This window comes from Vespula vulgaris, chromosome 19 (genome assembly GCF_905475345.1).
Source record: "Vespula vulgaris chromosome 19, iyVesVulg1.1, whole genome shotgun sequence".
Taxonomy (NCBI): Eukaryota; Metazoa; Arthropoda; class Insecta; order Hymenoptera; family Vespidae; genus Vespula; species Vespula vulgaris.
Window position 1 is genome coordinate 3738996 of NC_066604.1, and position 25493 is coordinate 3764488.

General features: G+C 34.9%; 1 protein-coding gene across 7 annotated transcripts in view; it reads right to left on the reverse strand.

The window, feature by feature from the left end:
* LOC127070600 (neural-cadherin) overlaps positions 1–25493 on the reverse strand; it is a 74923-nt gene that overhangs the window by 11287 nt on the left and 38143 nt on the right. The window contains exon 1 of one of the 7 annotated variants that reach the window (XM_051008760.1): positions 19614–20157. The exons of the other annotated variants lie outside the window; for them this stretch is intronic. Within the exon in view, the coding sequence (XP_050864717.1) occupies positions 19614–19665 (52 nt within the window). The 5' untranslated portion in view covers positions 19666–20157. Of the gene's footprint in view, positions 1–19613; positions 20158–25493 lie in introns of those variants that run through there. 7 annotated transcript variants of the gene reach the window in all.

Here is a 25493-nt window from a genome sequence, read left to right on the forward strand (position 1 = left end):
CATACGTAAAGTGCAATTTTAAAGAGAAAATGTTCGTCCACTTTTTCATAAGATCTGTAAACGTAATTATTTAACAATTTGTTATAAATAAATAATTTGTTATAAACAATTTGTTATAAACAATTTCTCACAGCATACGTTAAGTGCAATTTTAAAGAGAAAATGTTCGTCCACTTTTTCATAAGATCTTTAAACGTAATTATTTAACAATTTGTTATAAATAAATAATTTGTTATAAACAATTTGTTATAAACAATTTCTCACAGCATACGTAAAGTGCAATTTTAAAGAGAAAATGTTCGTCCACTTTTTCATAAGATCTTTAAACGTAATTATTTAACAATTTGTTATAAATAAATAATTTGTTATAAACAATTTGTTATAAACAATTTTTCATAACATACGTAAAGTGCAATTTTAAAGAGAAAATGTTCGTCTACTTTTTCATAAGATCTTTAAATGTAATTATTTAACAATTTGTTATAAATAAATAATTTGTTATAAACAATTTGTTATAAACAAATGTTTCAGAACATATTTAAAGGATAATTTAAAAGAGCAAATGTTCGTATATCTTTGCACAATATCTTTAAACAAAAATGTTTAACAATTTGTTATAAATAATACGTTATAAACAATCTTCCAGTGCATATCTAAAGGACGATCTTAACGAAACAATGTTTATATATTTTTTCGCGATATTAAACAATTATTTACCAATTTCTTATAAACAATTTTCAAGAGTTTCAATAAAATACTTAAAATCTGCATTAATACAATAAAATTTATATCTACGGAACGAATAGGATAATAAATGAACATTTGTAGATGTAATATTTTCTTAAAATTAAATTATTACAGATAAGAGGACACGAATTTCTCTTATTTTCATCCACTCTATCGATGTAAAGCTCCATCAAAATCAAAGACGACCACTTCACGAATATTCCTTGTTAGTCCGAGTATTAATTATGCTATGTAGACTACAGCACGGTAATTACTTTCCTGCCACGAACGACTCTCTCGTGGGCTCCTTTTTTCTGCTTCTGTCATGACAAACCTGTTCCTTCGTATCTTTTTTCTCTTCTTTACTTTTCCTCTCGGCCTATTTTCATTCCGAACTAATAATTAATTTACGATTTAGTCGAGCGACAAATCGATTTATTCTGTATCGATTTTTTAACTTTACTTTTTACTTTATGTTTTTTTCAAACGTTTAACGAATCAAAACAGATGATCTATTTATTAACAAAGTAAAAAACAAAGAAACGAACGATTTTTTTTTGTTATCCTCTAAAAAGGTTTTATCCTTTTCGATCGAAGAAAAAGTTAGGCGTACGAATCGAGTTAAATTGGCAAATTGTTTCACCTTCGCTCGTACGAATTTTATTTTATATTTTATTTAATCATTAATTTTATAAGAATGTTGGATCCTATACAATTCAGCCGAATTTTTGTATTTTTTTTTAAATCGATTGTTTATTGTTCTACATATGTCTATCTGAATCGAGTATCTGAACAAATTTCTTTTACGGATAGCCATAGTAACGAGAAAATTGACATCACTGAACGTTGCATCTTCAATATATACAAAAATTGACACATACTAATATCGTTCGCTGTAGAATATGATCGGCTGTATTATAGTATGCAAAATTTTATCGGATAGAGAGGAAATACCTACCCATGTGCCATTTACGATCGCAGGTGTTCATACATATATATTTACATAGCTACCTATGTATATTGCGTTTGTTCGGTGGACGAAACTAAACGAATTGATTGACAAGTGCTCGTAACCAGGCCGCTCCCAGTGCAATCCAAAGCAAGATATTATTTAAAATCATTTTTATACCAATTTGTAAGCCTCTATATAATCCAATGTTTTATCGTATCTAAAAATGTATTATATCCCGTTGGAACTCCTACGATTACATCTAGGAAATAATAAACTTCGAACATGAACTAATAAAATTAAAAAAGCGACTGAAGAATTATGCAAGCTCCGATAAATGTATATGATCAAACGATTGTATCAAGTAGTTAAAATCTATTTCGTATTTTACGTTAGAAAGAAATCTTTATTTCTATCGTAAATATTTCAAAGCATCGTAGAATGATCTAAAATTGCTAAAAAATGATCCTAGTCACGTTCACACCCTGTTTTCTTCGAGTGAAGCCGCGAAAACGTGCCGGGGCTACACCCAATGACTGTACAGCGGATGTACGAAACGCGTTACTAGGCCACGGGGTAAGAAATCGATGAAGCCCCCACCCTCTCTCCGACCCCTCACCGATCCCCCTGTCAGCGACGTGGAGAGAGCATTCGCTTCTTGGCCGCACCCTGTAACACCCGATTGGTTTTCAAAATACGACCTCCTCTTTACCACTCCTTCTCTCCTTCAACTACTATCGTCCCTGCTCTTTGCTCTTTCAACGTAAGCAGAACCGCTCGTTATCCGTTAAGGACGGCCACGGCCCACGGTTGATCTTTTGCCACCCTCCTGCCTATTTTCTCTCTTCGTTTCTCTATATTCTCGGTTTAGAAAAAATAACTCGAGCTCTTACGATCGATTTCTATACGATTTCGAAAAAAAAAAGAATTCTTCTAAGTCTGTGTTGCATAACTCGCTCTAAGTCTTTTTCTCCTGTCTAAATGGAAAATTATATAATTTACAAACATTAATCTTTAGATACGAACTAATTAATTTATAACATTTCAATAAAATGTTTCTAATTTCTTTCAAGAGGCATGTATATCGGCATATTAATATATTGCAAGAAATTTCTTTTAATCACATGCTTCTTCTATAATAGGGATTTGTCAAAACTAATAATATTTATACGATTTATGATATTAACTTCGATTTTCATATATTTTAGATCTGTAATATTATAGAAAAAATGCAGAAAATGAACGCAAACATAAAAAAATATTCGATAAGCTTTGTTATAGCCGGATGCGAACCTTTATAAACATTACATAGTTTTTCTTGGTTTATTCGGATATTGAAAAAATAATCGGACGAATTATCCATCTATCATTTTTAAATAAATAGACCGCGAACACGGTCAGGTTTAAACAAACTCTTTGATTATAAAAGAATGATATAAAGTACTATGCGAGCAAAAAAATAATTAAAAAATACACACACAGACATATATTACATATACATATATACATGAAAGAATGGAATAACACAGAAACACCTTTGTTTTTCATTTAATAATGCCAGGGAGTTAACAATTTAAAATACGCCATGTTATACAACATTATATCTACTATATATATATATATGTATTTAAAATCGTTAACTGACCCACATTATAATTAAAGAAATTTCAAGAGAAATTTCATTCGATTCACTAATGTGAATTTATTGCTAATTTGCAAAATTGCTTTTTACATGGAGAGAGAAAGAGAGGAGAAAAAGAGAGATCCGTGCGAATCGAACGAGAGGTTTGAACTAACTCGCTATACGTGACGAGCAAAATAATATCCTTTGTCGATTGGCCGCTCGTGCTATGAACGAGAAGAATACTACATTTTTCGAAATAATAAGTTCGTAGCTAACACAACCATGAATAATGCCAACGCGATATCCGTTCAATCTCCTCTTCATGCAGATTCGTGGAATCGATTTTATACACTGAATCCCTTCTTCCTCCATTGCCGTTAACGTTGTGCGCACCTTGTAAATATTATAGCTATCGAGCTTGCGTAACAAGAGAAATATTTCATTACAAAATGAAATGTAAAAAGACTGAACCGGATAAAAAATATGATACTGGATGGGTGAAAAATATGACAGAGAGAGAGAGAGAGAAGGGGGGAGGGGGAGAAAGAGAGAGGGAAAATAGGTGAATCCTGTTGATGCTACGCCACTGAAATCCTATTTGAAATGCAAAATTTTTGAATCTCATTGTAAACGATTAATGACTACAATTGACATGCTTATGATCTCGTTGAAAATATTTCGATGTCTGTTATATTCCTGTCTGTAATATACACATCCTTGAGTTAATTCTCTTTCTCTCTCTCTCTCTTCTTCTCTTCCTATCTCTTTATCTATCTCATTCGTCTCGTGCTAAATCTCGAAGGTAATAAATTTCGTCGTAATATATTCGCGAATAAAGCAACGAGACAGCGCTAAACATGCGAGCTAACTTTATCCCGTCCTATGTACGGCGATAATGTAAGCAGTCTGCTTCCAAGCTCGAAAAAAGTGCTTTTCTTTCAGCTTTATTCCTTATATATACTTTGGAGATTTTCATAAGAAAACGTTTTTGAACACTGATTTCTATGCAGCTCTTTCAAAGTCATGTAGGATCAAAATTCTAAGAAGATCGTGACTTTTAAAGAATTGCGAAAATGTGTGATGTAAAAGAGAAAAGGAGATGATAATTTTATCATTCTCATACTATGTAGTTATATAAAAAATATAATATTAAAAAAATAAAAATCGCGTATTTTCAATAAAAAGAAAAATAAAAAAAAAAGATAATAAAAAGGAAATCACCTTACACTATCTTATAAAATCAATGGCAGTCTACTTGTTCGCGAAAGTCATTTTATAAAGCACCACGAACAGAAATGAGCAGAATCGAGCAGAGTTGTGGGTTGCCTTGAGATTCGACTGTTCAAAGGACGAGAAGGGATAGATAAAGAGAGAGAGAGAGAGAGAGAGAGAGAGAGAGAGAGAGAGAGAGAGAGAGAGAGAGCAAGTTCGTAGCAATTTCCTCAAATGCAGTGCAGCACGTGCTGTGAATTACTTGCTATCGAGAAGTTCACCGAGGGAGCATCACACTACTCACTCACTCACTCACTCACTCACTCACTCACTCACTCACTCTCTCTCTCTCTCTCTTTCTCTCTCTCTCTCTCTCTCCCCCTTTTGGACTTTCAACGATGAAAGACCAAAATTAATTTTCCTCCTGCATCCGTTATAATCTCCTGTCGTCTTTGCTCGAATCGAAGCTCTACGAATAATAATTGTTTGCTAGAAAACGTGAAAGAGATAGAAAGCAGGTAAAAGATCATTTTATATCATCGTTCAAAAATCGTGAGAAACATTCTCGTGAAAACAAAAATTTGAGTATTATAGATATCTTAATGTTCGTTCGTATTTATATTCTTGATGCAATATTTTTGCATTTTTCCGATAATAAATATTGATTTAAACAGATTCTGTCCAATTAATTTAAAAATGATTTAACAAAATAAAGCTTCATGAAAAAAATAATTATACGCTGAACGAATATAACTTTACGGTAGACTTAATGCATATTCTAAAAGTTGATATTTCAGCACAGATGTGTAGTAAAACGAAAACCAATTAATGTTGTTGAATTTCGTTTGATTGGCCTGATTTTGAAAATGAGTGACAATGAAATCCATATTCAGTAGTTTTCCAAGAGATGGCAAAGGGTCATTGATCAAAATGGTGCATATATTACCGAATAAAATGTTGTTTACATAAAAATATTACCCATTGGTTTTCATAAAAATATGCGAAATTTTGAGAACAACCCAATACCATATTTATCACGTGATCGTTCATAAAGAATTAACCAGAAATATTCATCGAGTTTTCTAAAAATATACGATTAATCCATTACATCGGAATCGAGCTAATGCTTTATCCATAATTCGAATAAATGAAAAAACGATATTAATGGAGGATAAAACAGAACGGCTATTTATGAGAATCGAAAAAGACTATTTCTGTACCTCGATTCCAGTTCGTTACACGATCGTTCTCGTGCAAATAACAATTTTGCTCGACTAGAATATGTACGATGATTACGGTCATTGTTACGTTGTTTTGTTATCGTAATGTATACTTGCCTATTGAAACGAGTACTATAGAAACGCTTTAATGGTTCCTTCCTGCGTATTGGTTAAATGTTTTTTACAAAATGTTCGTGTTTATAATTCGTTATACGTAACGCGATGGAATATTTGTTTTACTTTACATGCCTGACGATACGAAATAAGCGTTGTTTCATAGCTTTTCATTTTCCACGCGATTGATCCATTTCCTCTCGTTACAAATACTATGACTGCATCGGTTCTAATGTGTATAAACTGCAATGATTATCAGAAATATTAATTAAAACGTCTAATAAACTCACCAAAGTATAAAATAATCCAGGACCGTGCTTACTCCGTGGTATCTGTACTCGAAATGATCGAGTATGACTCATATGTTCCCGAGAGCTACGTACTTACAGCGATACCGAAAAAACAACAACAAAAAAAAACAATTTACAACTCGCTTGTTCGATGTTTATATTTATACCCTGTATCTAACGAAGACCTTTAAATCGTAGTTACTAGAACTACGTATGTATTATATAATAAAATATTATGATCATTAAAAGTGATATATCGATAAGGAATTTAATAAGATAATTTCTCATTAAGAATATTCGAAAGTGTAAAGCGAGAAAATAACATTAGAAATAAGCATCAAAATTGAAATTGCGTTTTTACCGTTATATACGACACATGTTTATACAAACTATGAAATTTATCATAATAAAACAGTTACTATTATGGACAGTGTGTTTTTTTAACATCACAAAATAAATTATATTTCTAAATTAATGATTCTCTTTAAACGTAATATCTGGACTTAATTTATTTTAGAGATAAGCTGCTATTAATTTAAAAGGATCTCTTAAATAGACTGCAGATCCTATGGCTTTTACCTTTCGCAAATTCAAGTAGTAGACGTAAAGTAAAGTATTTTCTTTCGCTTTCCACATTCGTAGCTATTTCAATCTATCATAGTGCGCATTCGTACATATTCCATCTAGAAATTAACTTTACATACGAGTTTAGAAAATTGTCTATGATATTTAAAATAGGAAAAGAGAGAGAGAGAGAGATGGAAAAATCGTTATTATCGTTTCACAAGGATAAACCAAGTATCGAACATAAACCTCGTATATTTTACTTATTCGATTGAAAATTATTATCAGCAACGTTATGAATCAGTTAATAGGGATTTTTAGTGAGAGGGTAAACGAGAGTGAGGAAGGGTTAAAACTATGATATGGGAGGTCTGGCGAAACGCCAGCGTATTTAACGCCGCTTAAATATGGCCCAACGAACGAATAAATCAGAATATAGTAAAAGTGCGTCGATGTTAGCGTGAAGCTATTAACGGTCCATCGTTAAAATGGTAGCGAAGGGAAAATAGAGAAAGAGAGAAAGATGCATACACACGAAAAAGGATCGTGGTAGTGGTGGCGACGAAAAGTCGACCGTGTCTCGAAAACGACAAATTGCCGAGCTGCTCTACCGTCACTTTCGATCTTACGAGCAAACTTTTTAACCCGACCGATCTGGAATTTTAAACGTACTTCTCGGCCGTTCTCACTGTAGTTCAATAGCTTGGAAACTTATGGCATTTTCTCCTAGAATATTAATTATTTCTCCCTATTTTCTTTCTCTTTATATACATTTTTTCCTCTTTATATATTTTTTTTTCATTATTACAAATAGGTAATATATATTACGATACCTTGTGATATTTAGACACATCAATTTTATATCTTGATATAACACATATCATTCTTTTTCTGCCTTTATTATTTTGTTATATTCTACGACATTTTGAAATATTTGTAACTTTATATTTTGTATTACTGACTGTACTTCATATTTGATATTAATATCAATTTATACCCGCAGTGTTTTCATCCTGATAAAATAAATTTTATTCTCTCTCTCTCTCTCTCTCTCTTTCTCTCTCTCTCTTTTTGTCCTTATCGTATCGCTACTTTCATTAGATATTTTCTTATCTCGATACATATACTTTATTTGTACCTCCAATTAATATTTACAAATTTTTCACTCTTTGACATAATAAACTTTATTATCATCCTCTTGAATTTTTTCGAAAATAATAAAGAGAACATTCTTTGATCTCAGGATTATGAGTTTACGGATTATGATATGAAAAGAGGAAAAGAGAGAAAGAAAGAGTGAGAGAAAAAAGAGCTCGACATTAATCCTTCGACGAATAAACGTTGCTATGGCCGACCTAATTCTCGTAATTGTGTTTTCTCTTTTCGCATCAGAAGTGGAATGCAATTAGAGATCTGGAAAGAACGAATTCGAGTGAAAAAGAGGGAGTGAAAGAGAATGAAGAAGAAGTAGACTCGATCGGTACGTGGACCAACGGGTTACGGTTAATCGAGAAAAATATCAGGATGGTGCGGCCGTGATTTATCGCTTGTTCGCTACGTTTAATCGCGCCTGCTACTCTTCCACAGGCGACAGTGTAAACGCACCGTAACTAATCTGCGATGGCATTTGCCTAGAATAATTACGGCAAGCGGATAATCATTTTCCCTGGAATTACGATACTCTCGTTTCTCGCGTATGACGAGGAGCTTTGTACTTGCGCTAGTTTATTTACTCAGAAAATACTGCGCGTTTTCTTTCTATCAAAAATACCTTCCGATAATTTTTCATGTTCCCTTCCGTTTTAATTCGTTCGTTTCAAAGAGAAGGAATAAAGGATTATTTGTAAGTCGAGAATTTCAAAGAATCCTCGAGGAAATTCGACGACTAAGTGCATTGCCTCTGTCATAATAACATTCTTCTTTCTTTTCTCAAGAAAAAGTAAAAAGGGCAGAAATCAAGTTTTATCGGAGGATTAGTTAGTTTCTGCAATACCCATCGAATTTTAACATCCACCTACTTTCTCAAATATTCGTGTCAGTAATTTGTTATAAAAGCACCGTAAAAATTCTCCCTTGGAAGATAAACTTTGAGGAAAAACTCATTAACTATTCTAACGTGTGTAAGCGTGAACCACAAAAGTTTAACTTCTCTAGTAGAAAAAGTTTGAGTCGAATCGAGACGAAAAAGATTACCAACGCGTTATTCTTCGAAACTTATCCGTGGCCGTTAACTAGCCTTGCTATTTTTCTTTTCGAGCCATCTTCATTGTTTCTCTTTCTTTAAAGACTTCTTTTGCTCCAAGTGAATCATTTGTATCCGTCGCTTGCAAGAACTAACCGGTCACGAAGCCTACGAACTTTTCACTTTCGAGGATACTACTTTGCTGGAAGCAGTAAATCTTTTTAACCCGATGATATCTTCAATCTCTTTCTTTAAACAAAAAAGAACGAAAGAAACGATTTGCCTTCAAATATATCTACTATAGATTTCTTATGTGTACGTATGTGCTCTTATTATAACGTTTTTATGAGAGAGTATAAAATAGTGCGTTTCTCTCGAGGTCCGTAGTCGTTCTTGAGGCAAATCAGAATTCTCAACGGTCACACCGCATTGAGAATTATTCGAGTGTGTCGCCTAAAATGAGATATAGAATTACTCAAACTTATCCATAAGTATCCATCTTCCAGTCGATAAAATCCACGAGGAAAAGACTCGTGCTGTTCTTACGAAACAGAGATCTTACATTTTCGAGGATAACAAAAATACTGGTGAAATCGAGTAAGTGTGATTAGGTGAGTTAGATGACTCGTTAAATTTGCGTATTCATGAAGCTGCGTCCTATCCAAAACTAAGATGTGGATATTCCGTGGGGAATTCACGAAATATCACGCATTCGATATTCCATTCGTGTATTTTCCCGCCAATGTTCGCGGCTCTCATGTAATTCCAATTTGGTTTGGCGCGACGCACAGCTATGCTCTTCACTCTGCCCTCTCGTCTACCCTCCCTTCGTTGCCACTCTTGAAAGCTTGCCAAAATAATTTCGAGAGATGGGGAAAAAAGAGAGCTTCTCTTTTTCTCTGAAACACTAGAGTGACTTCTCTTCGTTTCGCGTATAACACTGTGAATTGATTCGGAAAATGGAATTATATACCATCACGCGTTTTTCTATTCGTTTTATTTATTTACTTATTTATTTATTTATTTATTTATTTATTTTTCCATTTTTCCATCACAGGTTTGTTTGTCGAAGTAGCAGGTTTAATTACTTTTCCTTCACTTAGTCCTCAACCAGCTTCGAACGTTTTGTCTTTGGCTGACGCACAAAACTGTGTGCAATCACTTTAAAAATATAAGTTTTATTTTACTTTAAATAAAACATGCAGAACGAGAGAGAGAGAGAGATGTACGCGAACAAGAGATAAGGAAATAGAACACAGTTAGATTTATACGAAAGAATGATTATATGACTAATTCGATTACTCATGACGAAGAACGATCCTTCCGAGTTTCAAAAAATAACAGTCGAACCAGGTTTCTGTCGCTAAACGATCCATGCTCGTAACAAATCTCTCTCGCTTCTCCTCTTTCCTCCCTCCGTTTGCTCGTTACAAAACTCGCTCTCGACGCAATAGCCGACAAAACTTGATTTGCTTTCAGTTGCATATTCGATCGATCAGCCGTACGTTGAGATCGAAACGATTTTGGGATTTTAATCCGAAAGATGAGATTCAAATGAAACGCAGGAAATCCTCTTTCCAATGTTAACTGTTCTTCCAACGTTCACCGAAAAAAAGAGAGATCAAAACTTTTAGAATCTTGTATATATTCTTGTATATATGCGTCCAAAAATAAAAAAGTCAAAAATTCTATACGATTCGAACGTACGTAGAATCGACAAGGTATTATATTCCCTAGAAGATACCATAACTTTTTGCAAGTATTACAAAAATTTCCTTTTGATATCATAATCGTGAGACTTCACTTGCAAAAAGGGTTAAAAGGATTAATTTAGTAGCAATTGAAGTACAAGACGAACACTTCGCGTTAAGAAATGAATCCAATTATTCTATTACTTAATACATCCATAGAAATAATGGATGTTTCGTGTTATCTCTCTCTCTCTCCTTCTCCATCTTTCGCAAAGATAATTCGACAAATTAAACGTCGAGCTTGTCAAAAGAAATCACAGCGAACTTTGCTCTTCTTCTTGATCATAGAACAAGTTGCTATTGACATTATTGAGTAAAGTGGAAATGATTAGACGATGAACGAAAAAAAAAGAATCCACGAGTAAAATTGTAGCCCGAGTAAAAAATCAACAAAATTCGAATCGAACAACGTAAGCTTCTATATTCTCTCCTCCAAGTTATGAATTTATTCATCGTATGCTAATACTTGATTAATGAACCATCAATATGTTATTCCGTAACGATGCCCAGGCAAAAACGACTGTACGACGAGACTCGACGAGGACGTCGTGAAAACGTCGTGAGAATGGAACGGATGCGAATGCATTAATTATTTTTTTGCTCGTACGATACTCGTACGAAAGATCGATGACGTTAATTAATTATTTTTCAGTACGATTATATAATGTATATATTATAAATTATATAATGATTGTATTTGTTGATTCGCGGTTAGAAACAACCGGAGGAGTAGGAGTGACGAAGTTAAAGTAAAAGGGAAAGAGCTGGGTAATTTCCCGGAAGTTAAGATCCTCGTGGCAATTCGCAAGCGTAATCGAAAGCACTTGTCGCTCGAACGAGGTCATTAATAGGAACCGCTGTGAAATGGGAGCGCCATATTGCTCGGGAGAGGCCATGCGAGTTTCCCAAGAGAGCTAAAGAGGTATAGAGAGAAAGAGAGCATTGAGGTCGTCTCTTGGAAAATTCTCGGCGCCAGCATATACCGGCACGTCGTTTGTCTACTTTTAGCCAAGACGAACTACCAAACTCAAAATCTGAAGAGAAGAGCTACGAAATTTCGATGTTGGAGGGAACTCTGCTGATGGGGTCATATTATCGAGGTCGTTCGAGGTCAACTTCACGCCTAAACTTCAGTTTTCCGACTAGAGCCGAGTAGAAGATAATCTGATTTTCAAGGGATCGTTTTCCGTTGTATCGTTCCCTTCTATCGACTTTTCGCTGAATAATTTACACGAAAAACTTTCATATACGTATCTCCTTAACATCGAACGATCGATTCTATATATGGCAATCGAGACTTTATCGAATCATCTCATTGAATATTATCTTCAAATATCTTCTTTCATTTCTGTATCACTCTTTTAAAACTTATGAAATATATAATATTTACTCGGAGGGAGAAAAGTTTCGTATACATGTATCCTTTTAACGTCGAACAGTCTTTTATATTATGTTATATTTATGTATTCTATTTAGTGAAAACTTTTACGTTAAGTTAATATTGAAAATTATTATGGTTTGAGGTTTAAGATACTTTTTATTACATGGGCAACTTTTTCTTCCAAAAAATCTTTTTATAAAATAACACAAGATTAAAGTAACTTTAAAAGCAGTAAATTTATGAATGGATATAGTAAAACACAAGATTAGCAAGATTAATGCACTTGTACAATTTTTATCAATAGCACAAGAAAAGTGTTCACAAAATATTAATTCGATTAGCTAATGTATTTGTGAGAACGTTAACACATTTTATGTCAATCTTTTTATCTACGTGTCGTTATTTCCTTACTCCATCGTCATAATCAGTAATAACAAAAAAAAAAAGAAAAAATTGAATATTCGCAGTTCAGGCCTAGATCGCGGAATATTAATTCGAAAATATTTATTGTAAAAATATCTTACGTACTACGACGTACGATTAAATTCACCGTTTAAATTATTACAGAAAGCTCGACTTTATGATAAGTATATCTTTATAAGCGGCACATCTTTATAGAATTTATTCGATATTCTTAGCGAACGATGAGAACAGGCAAGAGTAAAAAAAGAAAAAAGGAAAGTTGAAAGGTGTTAAGAAAATCAGAAAAATCTGCGTCATCGCTAAAGGGCATCGTCTACCGTCGGAAGCTCGTGATCTTGGAAGTTGGGAAACTGTTCGTTCCTCGGACAAGAAGCCATACTGTGACTAATTCATTAACGCCGTTAAACGTAATCGCTTGCGATTCCCCTTTCTCTCTATCTCTCTCTCTCTCTCTCTTTCCCTTTTTTATAACTTTTTCTTGCCTCACAAGATCTCTATAGTCTCAACGTTTTTTATCGCTCGCTATATTCGATTTAACGCGCAAAGAAAATTCTGATTCTTATCTCTCTCATGAATCTTTTTCCTTTTACGTTTTATTTAATTCTACACTCTACCATCTACTTCTATATTCTTTCAAGTTCCATCTCGTTTGCGATAAAATATACTGATATATCTCTAGAACACGTCTGTGGAAAATATTAGCGCGAAAGAATTTTTTTCTCACTACAAGTTTTTACAGAAAAATTGTCAATATGGATGGAGGTTCGACTCTGGTATTCATTCGTAGTACTGCGTTAAATACGATCTGTATTATATTTTTGATTCGACAAACGTTATCCAGAGAATATTAGATAACATTTGATGCGAAATGATTCGATCATTGCATTCTGTTACAAAATCGATCAGGATAATAACATCGTTGTAACGAGAACGTAGTAGTTTCGTGTCGAATTCCGATCATTAAATGTAATTTTAAAGCGATTTTTCAGCGTCGTTCACCGTTCAATTGATACAACCAATTTCTGTTACGATAACCACCCCCATTTCATGACAAGGACGTCGAAGAAGAGGAGCAAAAGAGGGTAGAGAAAAAACCGACGACAACGTCCGAACGATTTATCTGGTATTTCGTATCGACGTTCTGGATTGATTAATAGCGAAAGAAAACGAGTCTCGATAGAGCATTTTCAGGTCGAATCTACGACTCACGATAAGCATCTTCTCTCCGTATATCCATTATCGAACTATCGAGGCCTCAAGAGGATTCGTCGAAAATAAGCAATCGAAAAGTCCTGTTTTATCGTTGCTTGATAGAAAATCTCGATGCCAGGTATTACAAACTTTTTAACTTTTACCATGAAAAATATATTTATAAATTAAATTTGTTATCAGTGATGTCATTTCAATATTTTTTTCTCTTTTCGTAACTTATAAAGTGTGTTTACTTACGATCATTTTTCATACATCCTTTTCATTAAATTACTTACGATTTTTTATGATTTTTCTTATACGTCGATATGAATAAAAAGTGTGACTGTCAAGTCACATTATAGAAGCTGGAAAAAAAGCATCTGGATAAATTTAATAAATTTTGACAAAGCGATAAGGTCGAGGATCGAAAGGTCGATTTAATTTTTCTTTTCTTTTCTTTTTTATCAAGTATTTCGGAGTTTATCGATTTTTGCACGATGCGATAAAGAAAACTTTAATGACGCAGACAAATGAAAGAAAAAAAAAAAAGAATAGAAAAGATCGACTCGAATATCGGCGAACGTTTCGTAGAGAAACTTTTTGTGCTTCTTCCTCTCGAGAAGCAAGAAACATCCGTGATTACCCGACTACGCGTCATTAAGTCCTCGATATAGCGTTAAAACGCGAATACGGAACGAACGCTCTTTCCTTGTTCTCTTTATTTCCTCCAACGCAATATCCTTTTTTTGAATCTTTGTTTCCCGAACGTCCATTACCTTATTTGTCCTAGGAATAACAGGCCCGACCATCGTTGAAAAAGAATGGTTCAAGTTTCGTGTTTCTTTTTCCTTTTCTTTGTTTTCTTTTTTTTTTTATTATTTCAAACAAATTTCTTCTTTCGATATTTTGCTTTTCCTTTTTAATTTTGATATAAAACTAAACGTAGTAGAAATGGCAAATCGTTTTCTATGTTCTAACAACGATATTACGTCGAAAAATAGAAAACATAAAAGAGAAATAAATGGGATATATAGATTTACGCGTATACGATGTTTTGATATCACCCTGTAGAAACGCCCGTATAAAATGCGCGCTCTATTTGTTTGGCACACGTTATCGTTCCATTTAATACGATATGACGAGCCAGAGTGTGTATGAGAGAGAAAAAGAGAGAGAGGAGATAAAGATAGAGAGAAAAATTCATGGCAATATCGAGAAACTGGTCCCATATAATATAGGATTTCCTAATCGTAAGCTAGCCTACAATCGAAACTAAATATGCCATACCACCATTTTTCAACTCGGACAAATTTTGTTCTCTGTACAATATACTCTTTTATTCTCAACTTTATTTTCTTTGATAAAAATATAATCATTGTTGTTATTATGTATTATTGTTCACATTGTTCTCTTTCACTGACAAAGGATATGTCAAAATTGAAAAACTAATGAATCGATGTTGTTTATTTTACGAAAAAAAAAAGAAAATTATTTAAAAGTTGTTCTCCAACGAGCAAATCTTTGAAAGAAAAAGATTACACAATCATATTATTTTGTACGCATGAAACATAAAAACTTTTCTTTTTGATCTTTTTATAATAAATCCTACATAAAAATGTAAATAGGTGTATGCATCTACTCTCGTATGTATCTAAACTGCTAGATGGATCGTCTTGAAATTTGGATCATTAATTTTTTACGAATACTACTAAAATATGTAAGTACAAAAAAATTTATAAAATTCGTAGTCGTTCACAAAGTGCATATATCTTTAAATAAACTATAGAAGCGAAGCTGATTAACTGTGTAATGTAATAAAAATAAAAATGAGATGAATCTTTTCTGTTTTTTCTATTTAACAAAAAAAAAAATAATGCCGAAAGTATAAGACGATTAAAGAGAAAGCTCGTTCGAAAAAGATAAAAATAAAAATTAGTTAAGTTGCATTTTCATAGCGGACAACAAAAGTTAGAAAAAAAATCTGCACCATCGTATTTCGTTGTTAGTATTAACATACTACTTTTTTTTTAGCTTACGACGTTTCACGACGTTTCTGAAAACGTAAACACGATTATCATCCTGTGGTGAAGATAAAAATCACGAAAGGAAATTTGTATATGGGTAAATACTAGAAATAATTAAATGCGAGAGAACGTTCTGTTTAAGCACGCACCACTTTTATATCGTTTAGAATCGCCCATGATATATATATATATATATATATATATATATATATATATATATAAGCCACACACACATCTATACATAGAAGCTTTAGCACTCACGCGGATAAAGATAGTAATTTTTCAAAAATCTAGGTCGTCCTTTCCTCCAGCAAGCGACATGCTAAGATGTACGTTTTTCACGACTTTAACTTCCCTCTCTTCCTTCTTTTTCTTGGAAGCCTACATACTATTTTGTCATTCCGTACTTTGAACCATCGAATTTATAGTATTTAATACGTTGATGATTTTTAAATTCTACAAAATATTTACAATTGTGAAATTGTTATTTTTTAAAATGAAAGGAAAGTTTGATTATCATAAAATACAGATATGTAAATTACAGTTTTGAATATTAATGACCACTACACCATACTCGCGTCTTCTTTCATTTACATCTGATTTTAATTAATAAAAATACAATAAATAATAATAAAAGAAAAAATGAACGTGTTAACGAACATGTTAAATCGAAGATTTAGAAAATTAGCTTGCTTTTACACGAATTACTTGTCTCCGACGTTTTCAATCTAACAAAAGTGTAAGGATCTAAAAAAGAAAAAATGCAAAGTAAGAAATGCCCGAGAGTCGCGTTCAGACTCAGGTATGCGTAGAAACGAGTATGGACCAGACAGATACGAGGAACACGGATGTGAATGCTAATTAACGTGAATGTTTTCTCTACGGAAAGAGAAAGAGAGAGAGAGGGAGAGAAAACTGCCAAACGAGAATTCCACGGCATAAGTGCTATAATCCGGAAGAATTTAAGGGGATTAAATAATAAAATACGCTTGTTACACAAACAAACAAGTACAGTACGCACACAAGAGTGCATTTATCTTAACCACACGAACGAATTCCTTAGACGGTTATTTAGTTACTTGAAAAGGATCCGACAGCTTGGTCACGCGTATATCACTACTGTCTCTCTCTTTTTCGTCCTTCTATTTTCCCGAGTAAAAGCGACTTTTTCCTTGGGTCATTCTCGTTTCTCGGATTAGAAAATTCTTCCTTGAAATTCTCTGTCCTTCCACGTTCAACTTTGTGAAAAACACGATGGCCGTGTCTGAGTATTATTTTTCTCGTTTTTTATTTCCGATGAATAAAAGGGATTTCTATAATGAAAAGGATATAACGTGACGCAAACAGTACGAGCTCAACGCATGTGAATATTGCACATGTAAAATATAAGATAGGAATAGAGGTGTAACAGAAGAGATTTGAATAGTGGAAGGGGTATTTCCAGCAGGTACCATTAATGCATCTCATTGGATGTACACAGATAAATAAAACAAAAAATAAAACACTTTGAATTTATCGCATGCAACACGCGTCGGCAACGAAGGCTGGATTTGTAAAGCAATACTTTTGTTTCCGACGGTAATCCCTTGCGAGCCATTCGCGTGGTTTCGCGCCAAGTTTCGACGTTTCGTTCGTTCGACAAAATTCGATTTCAATTTTATTGAAACTGATGACGAATAGAAAGCGATTTTGATAGCTAAACACATTTTGCTCGTTCCACTTCTCAAAAATGTAAGTAGTATTTTGTTTCTTCTTCTTATTCTAACAAATTTACTTCTTTCAAGGAAATGTGCAGCCTAAAAAATTGATAAATTCGAGTACGATTTGGAAGAATGGTCCAGTATGAACTGGACCATTAATAAAAATCGTATCAAATATAAAATATCTCGAGTGAAAAGACTTTAGCAACCCTCTCATAACCGTACCACAATCATTGAAATTTTTACCGACTCGGCTAAAAATTCGCAAGTAATTTTGCAAAGTACAAATATACATTGCACTTGTAAGACTGACGAAACGAGTTACGTGATATATTAGCTGCATCGAAAGCGCGCGGGAAAACTCCGAAATGGACGATTTTTGTCGCGTCAGCTCAAAGAGAAAACGCCCTCTCTTTCTCGTCTTTTTCCTTTTTCTTTTTCCTAGAAAATTTGCGTTCAAAGAGTGAACAAATATCGATATTTTCTTACTATCTACTCGTTCCCCATTCTCGAAATATATTTTATAAGCCTGTACAAATAGACAGGGGTTTTCAGTTACCATTGCGCATAAATAGCGTTTACATATTTAATAAAAATGAATATGGAATGCAGAGAGAAAAAGAGGAAGAGAGAGAGAGAGAGAGAGAGAGAGAGGAAGATTAGCTTGTAAAAACATCGGAGAAACAGTCCATCATCTTGTGTCCCACCACACTCCGCTTGACGACGGTGATAAAAACGTGTTCTATTTTTCCATTCGACGTATAGCCGACGGATAGAGAATTCAATATATTTTCAAGCTTATCGAGCAATACATACGCGTATTCGAATACCGTCAAACTCCAAAAAGCTCTCGCAGAGAAAAATCTCGAGTAACACAATCGTTCCACATCCGTGACTTTGATGTACTCTCAGAGTTCGTCACAAAAATTTCATTAACTAGGAATCATAAAATTCTTTTGAAGAATCACGAAAGCTTTTTTGGCTATTATCGTTACAATTGGTACTTCGTGAAAGAGGGCAAGAGAAAAAAAATAGATTTCTCTCTTTTTCTATTTTTTTTTTGTGTTTTTTTTTTTTTCTTTTAATAGCTACTCGTCATATAAAGAATTTTGAACGTGGAATGAGCAGAATTAGGTTCTCTTCGTAAAGAGATTAGACCGAATAGAACGATGAGGAGATGCGTAATCGTATAAAGTCAATTTTCCACAAGTGCATTCGCAATATGCAGATCCGCCCATTCAAAGCTTTCCTCCGTTTCTAGTCTCGGACGCAACGTCCACTTCGCGATATTACGAGAGGTTAGCTCGTATGTGCTTCTCCACTTATATCTACACCTATTTACATATATGTAGATACATATTTTTGTTCTCTCACCTTCTGCATCTCATGAACTCGCTCGAGTGCGTTAAATCTAACGAAACTTCTCTTCGTTTTATATTCTTTTTTTTATCAAAGAAAGGATTTTTCTCTTTCTTTGTTAATAAAGCGCTATTAAATTAAAATCGATAAACTTAATATATTTCCTTGTTAATATTCTTCGGCATGTTTGAAATACGCCAAAATTACTAATCAGTTTTCTTTTCGCACTGATGCGGCAACTTACTCGAAAATTCTACGACGCGTTTCTATCTAAACGTATTGAAAAATAAATAATAATAAGCGCGTATCTTCCGACGAGAACAGAGAACAAAGAACAGAGAACGAAGAGAACTTAATTTTTCTCATCGAGTTTCGCGCGCAAAATTATGATCATGTTCGCACGTATAGCTTCTAATTCTAGATACATAAGGATCTAAGTTTAACAAGAAACGATCAAAGAGCGAAGGAAGCTTATCGCGGGAAACGACAAGACCATTAAAACTTTTATACCCAGCAATGTCTCAAGAATCGATCTTTTCGTTCGCGAGTAGGTATCGTCGGAGATCAAAGTTCTTAGAATACGGTTGTGCCGACGAAAAGTCAGGGGAACACGGCTTCGATATATAACAAAACAATATAATTTTCTCGTGAGAGAGTTTCGCAAGAAAACGATTTAAAAAACATTTTTGCCTTCATAATATATAACGCATTAGGAACGAAGGATTGCCTCTGTTAGGGAGTTCGTCGAATGGACGAAAGTTCGAAAACGCATCACTTTCCGTAAATTTATTCCAGGCACGTAACTTCGCTCTCTCTCTCTCTCTCTCTCTCTCTCTGTCTCTCTCTTTCTCTCACATTTCCGCTATCGCGATCGATCACGTATCCGAAAAAAAACAAACGTACCGAGGTAGGTGCTGTTGGTAATAACCCAGAAGAGTTTGAGCGGATCAACCATTAAACCACGTTCATCGCATAAACGAACGATCCACACAAAGTTGGCCTTTCGACGCTTCCCTAAGGATCAATCCAAAATCGCGGAGAGAACGCACCCTTTGAAACGATCGATTTCACGCACTACGCGAAAGTATTAAACACTTAGGAGCACAAAGTAGAAGAGCGGCGGTCGGAGTAGGGAACCGCGGCACCACCTCCAAGTTAGCGGCTCGTAGTCGAGAGACTACGAGGACTAGGACAAGGAGAAGAAGAAAGAAGAGGAAAAGAGAGAAGGAGGAGGAGGAGACGGAGTAGGAAGACGAGAAGCGCCGCACGCGCCTTTCCCACTTCCTCTTCTTCGACTTCTTTGGTCACCGAGTAGTAGTCTCCTTTTCTCTGCTCTATTTTCCACGGCGTCTCGATCTTACAAAGAATACGTTTGTCTATTATCCCTTTCTTTCTTTCTCTACTCGTCTCACTGCTCGCGGTCCCAACGTTATCTCGAAGCGAAGCGACGTATCCGTACGTCCAGTACGGCGGCTGTCATCGACATGTTTTTATCGCGGTGTATATCGCCGTCCTGCGGGTGGGTGGGCGCGCGCGCGCGCGCTCGTGCGCTCCTCCGAGAGTAGGAAAGAGAGGGAGAGGGGAATGACGGCGAAGGTGGAGTGGTGGGTGTTAAGCGCGTTCTACGTACGCGTTGGTGGTAGCGATGGTGGTAGCAGTGGTGGTGATGGCGGGGCTCCGGCCCGAGCCCAGATTTGCGCAGCCGCGCCAAATCAGTCGGGGCGCACAATCCACCCTCAGTCAATATACTGTGTCACCGCGTACAGAACGCGGAATCGTAGGAATGCGGTCTGTAGGACCATCCGAGGATTTCTATGACGCCGAACTCTCACCAACGATCTCTTCCAATCCGTTTTCTCCTCTCCTCTTCTTCTCCTCTTATTCCCACGCTCTATAATATTCGCCGAGATATACTCGTCGACTGATTTCTAAACGAGCTGCGTCGTTATTGTCTTCTTTCATCGGAAATACTTCTCCTCTCTTTCCTCTTTCCGAAGGTTCGGTATGATTAAAGGAAAAAAGATATCGTACGGAAGAAACGATCCGAAAGCTGATGTTCGATCGCGTAACCCTGCATTTTGCGTGCAACATTCAAACCGGCTTAGCTGCGTAAAGCTCTATGTTGAGCACATTCTTTCTCAGCATTTTTGCAGCAACACGGTGTAATATAATTCCTACCCTAGAAACTCGATGAAACAATGACATTCGATTTGTATCGTACGAGCAACAGGCTTCCAATAGAAATATCGAGAGATCTGATACGCGTCTCGTTACAATTGCACGGCCTGAAATGCCAACTGCTCGGAAAGAAAGTGTCCGAGGTGGGATGACCTAATCTTCGCACACGATACCGGCAAAGCGGTTAGCGAGAATGTAGTCGTGCGTTGTATGCACAAGTCCTATTACGTAAGCCAGCACTATCGAGACGGACGAGAGGGCTGGGGAAGATGCTGGGAGACAATGTCGGATGCGAGTGTGGCCCGTTGTCTATCTTCATGAATGTCTCGAGCTATTTGGCGAGATAGGAGCATGCGGGTGCGGCCACACGGACGACGCGACAGCACTCTCTCGTCGACTCGATCGGCCTTCTCGACGTCATCGACGTGCGGATGCCTTCGAATCTACCGTCAAAACTTCATCGAACGATAAACGTTTCGGACAGGAGCTTCCCTTCTCCTTTTCTTACCCTTCATTACCCTTCCGTCGATATGACGTCGATGTTGTCTTGCTAAGAACAACGTAACTTTAATTTATACTTTTGTACTCTCCGATCGTCTTAATTATGCGATTAAAACTGTTTAAAGAAAAAGGCGCGATGTGATTTTTCAGTTAAAGCGATATATGAAACATTAATTTGACGGAATTCTTTTCATTACGCGACAAATAACTTGATAATTATCAAAAGCTTGGCAATAAGTCGTTTTAATACATTTTAATCGCAGCTCTTCTGAAATTTTCCGAAAATATGTTCTCATTCGAACACTCCATTGAGGAGAGAAATAGTGACATAGAGTGAACTTACTTGAAAGAGAAAAAAAAAACCTGCACATATTTTGTGAAAGGAGAATGTTTAATAACTTCAACACAGAGCGTTTTTAGTTGGCTTCTTAGTTTTAATGCATAAATTAATTTCTTGGTCGGCATCTATATTTATATCTCTCCTCTCCCTCTCTCTCTCTCTACACGTATATGTATATAGATAGGTATTTTAATATCCAAAACTATATTAATCATTGAATTTCTTATAATATTCTAATATTTTATTACGAGTACTACACTACCATGAAACTCTATTGTGCATTATTTTGTACCATATTTTGACTGCATTTGTTTCTTACTCTCTTATAATGTTTTCTCCTTGCTTTCTGCACTGCTTTTGAAACCAATGGAAATAAATTATGTTTCTTTCTCTCCTTCTCTCTCTCTCTTGCGCAAACATATTGTAGTATAAATTTTGAAAAATAATGTAAAATGTGCAAAACACGTCCTTCGGGTATTTAAAAAGTAATACACTTTCTTTTACCACGCTCTGAATTTCCGAGAGGTCAAAAACCGAGATAGATTTTTCAATTTATTCTGTAGAAACAACGAGAAAGAATGTATCCGGTGATTTACGAATTCGAATGGTCAGTATCGGAAAGAATGCAGTTTCTTTCTCGCTAAAACAGATATACAAACTGTGCCAAGAAAGTAAAGAAAGAAGAACAAATTTCCAATGCTTTTTCTCTATTTACTTTAGCAAACATTTTTGAGTTTACTCGGTCAGGCCGTACGGGAATTTCTCTTGGCCCTTCTTAGTTCGCGTCGTCCCATTACTGCACTTTGCTTCGAAGAGATTTCATTTCGAAGACAGAATACCCTGATAGCTAGCGAGAGCTCAGGGTAAATACGTTGTCTCGAAGCTTATTTCGGGGCGCGATCTAACGAGGAAGAGAAGAGACAATCGATTGACACGCACTCGTACGTATCTACGAACTGGAAACGATGAAATTTTGTAGATACTTCGTAAATATTTCCATCGTTAACTGGAATGATAAAACCGTACGAAAATATCTCTACTAGTTACGATTCGATTACTTCCCATTCCGCGCACGCTACTATTGTAATAACAATTATTATCATTATTATCACCGTATCATTTGTAATTCTCAAATTATGATTGTTTTTATACCATTATCAGGTTTTTATAATTAGCATCATTATTATTAATTACTTTTAAGTATCATTCTAACTCGAATGGTCTCATTCTCACTTTTCAATGTAGAAAATTACAATGAATTAAGATCCGTAAGAAACACAACGCGTCACGTTTAATTATAGAAGAAAATTTTAAGAGAACTTGTTACTTTTGGGAATCGACCTACCCATTCGTAACAATTATCGAAATTTACTCGTTCTATTCGGCGAACTAATGTAACTGGAAGTTGGAGAGGGTCGATCTACGAGAAGGTGCTAGAAACTAATCGAGAGAATCCGTCGAAAAAGTTCGTCTTACGGGGCTCCTAAAAAGCACTTGAGAAGCAATACCCTTTCGATCTTACCTACCATCGAGAGTATCGCTTCTTTTTTTTATGGCACCTTCGAAAGGTAGTCAATGAAACACGCTAGAGAGATTGCTACGACTTCAACGTAGTTTTTCGAAAACTGCCGTTGAAATAATAAAAGAACGATTCGTAAAATACACTCTCGAATCGTCAATGTTTTTCATTTCCCTTCATTATTATTTATAACGCAAACATAGTAGATGAAAAATAAAGAGAGGGAGAGAGAGAGAGAGAGAGAGAAATGCTAGTTAAATTTAAGCACGTTTCATAAATTTCAAGAATTTAAATACGTAAACGTTAGTTGAAGGCAACAATGTGTCACTTTTTCTTTTCAATTTTTACCACGTCCCGAGAGAATAACCAAACGCAAAAATTGGAGCATAGGCGTCTAGGGAGGAAGCTCGTATTACTCTTATTGAATAACTTTGCACGAAACCATAGTATGATTCGTGTTATTTAAAAAAAAAAAAAAAAAAAAAAATCAACGATTATTAAATCTACCGAAAAATTATATCCGTTCTGTTTAAACACTTTTCTTTTTATTCCAAAAGTATTTAAAACAAACTTTTCTTATTCGAAAATAATTTTAATGGAATTTTTAATAAGGAAAGAATTTTCAAAAGAGAGATAAAGTTTTATTTCAAGATAATTTCATAAGAATTTTTCTTCTTTGAGATTAATTGTAAACGTATAATTTAATTAAGCGGACAACACTTTTCTTTCGGTAGATATAAAGTTTGTCCATACATTTTTCGGATTAATACATTCTTTCGACTAATCCTAAACGATCGATCCTTCCATTACAAGTTACGATAGATATAAGAAGATCGAGAGAATACTTTCCGTCCAAAAATATTACTGGCCATCTCGGAGTTCTCTCACGTAGACGAGACGGAAAAGAATGGGACACCTTTGCAGTGACGTACGAGTTTCTTCCTTCTCGAGGTCAGAAGTAGATTTTTCCAACATCTCGAAGAAGAAGAAGAAGACAAAGAAAAATAAGACGTAGAGAAGAAGAGAAAAGAAAAGAAAATAAATGAGAAGGAACGAAAAGAAACGAAAAGGAGGCCGAGTTCCGCGGGATTAAAGGCAGCTGCTCGTAAAAAGGAGTTACGCCATAATTCCTAAACCTCTAGTTTTATTAGAACGATCCAAAGAAACGAGGACACTGGTTACGGGACTCCAAACACCGAGAGCTCGGATAACGCGAGACGATAAAACCGTTTGTTACTTCTCCTTGGAAAATGCAAGAGAATTCTTCCTTCTTATCTTACTTCTATCTCATGATCGGCCTTCTTTTGTTCTTATTTTCGATACGCGACTTCTACGTCTAAGATGATAGTTAAGATAAAACCTATTGGAAGATGCTGCGAGCACGAGCGTATCATTTTTTTCCCGATTCGAGAAATCTCGATCAGCAATAGTATAAAAGATATATGCATATCTGAATAGAAAAGATAAAACGACGATATTTTCTATGTTTTGGTTAAGAAAAGAGATAAGTGGGACGTTTACTTCTACTCGATATTCTTTTCGAATTAGTACTACTTCCTATTATCGGTATCATCGTAGTAATCGTTTTACCATTACGTTATGTTATTACACAAAATGGGGCTATAATTTTTATCACTTTTAATATCTCCATGCTTTTCGAAAATATAGAGAAACTTTGTTTACAAAAGTCCTACGATAATAAGAACAAGACGGGCGCAAGGTGAGCCCCACAATACTTGTAACGATGGAAAAATCTTTCGAGTTTCCGATCTTTCAATTTCGCAGATTGGCGATTATTAATAAATCTTTTATATCTTATTGTAAATAAACAAAATCAAATTTACGTAATTATAATAAACATTTTTATGATTTTTTTATCGTTAGGTCGTTTTCATGAAAAAAAAACAAAAAAAATTCAATCTTAAAAATTATTAACAAAATCGATTTTATTATAACAATATTATTGCTATGTTTAAATAAATAGAGAATAAATTACGCTTGAAAACGGTGGTTTTTTCAAGTCTCTACGACTTTTCGTTCCGAAGATATTGCCTTCGAAAGATTTCCATTCATAATTACTATAGTACAGCTGTTCGTAGTACGAGTAGTAGTAATAGTACGGTTGCGTAAATTCTCGGAATTTATATAGGTCAGTGTGTCACCAAGCCAATATGAATGAAATTATATAGATTAGTAGGTCAACGTAAATGCCTTACATTTTGATGGCAATATCTCCGAAACTAAA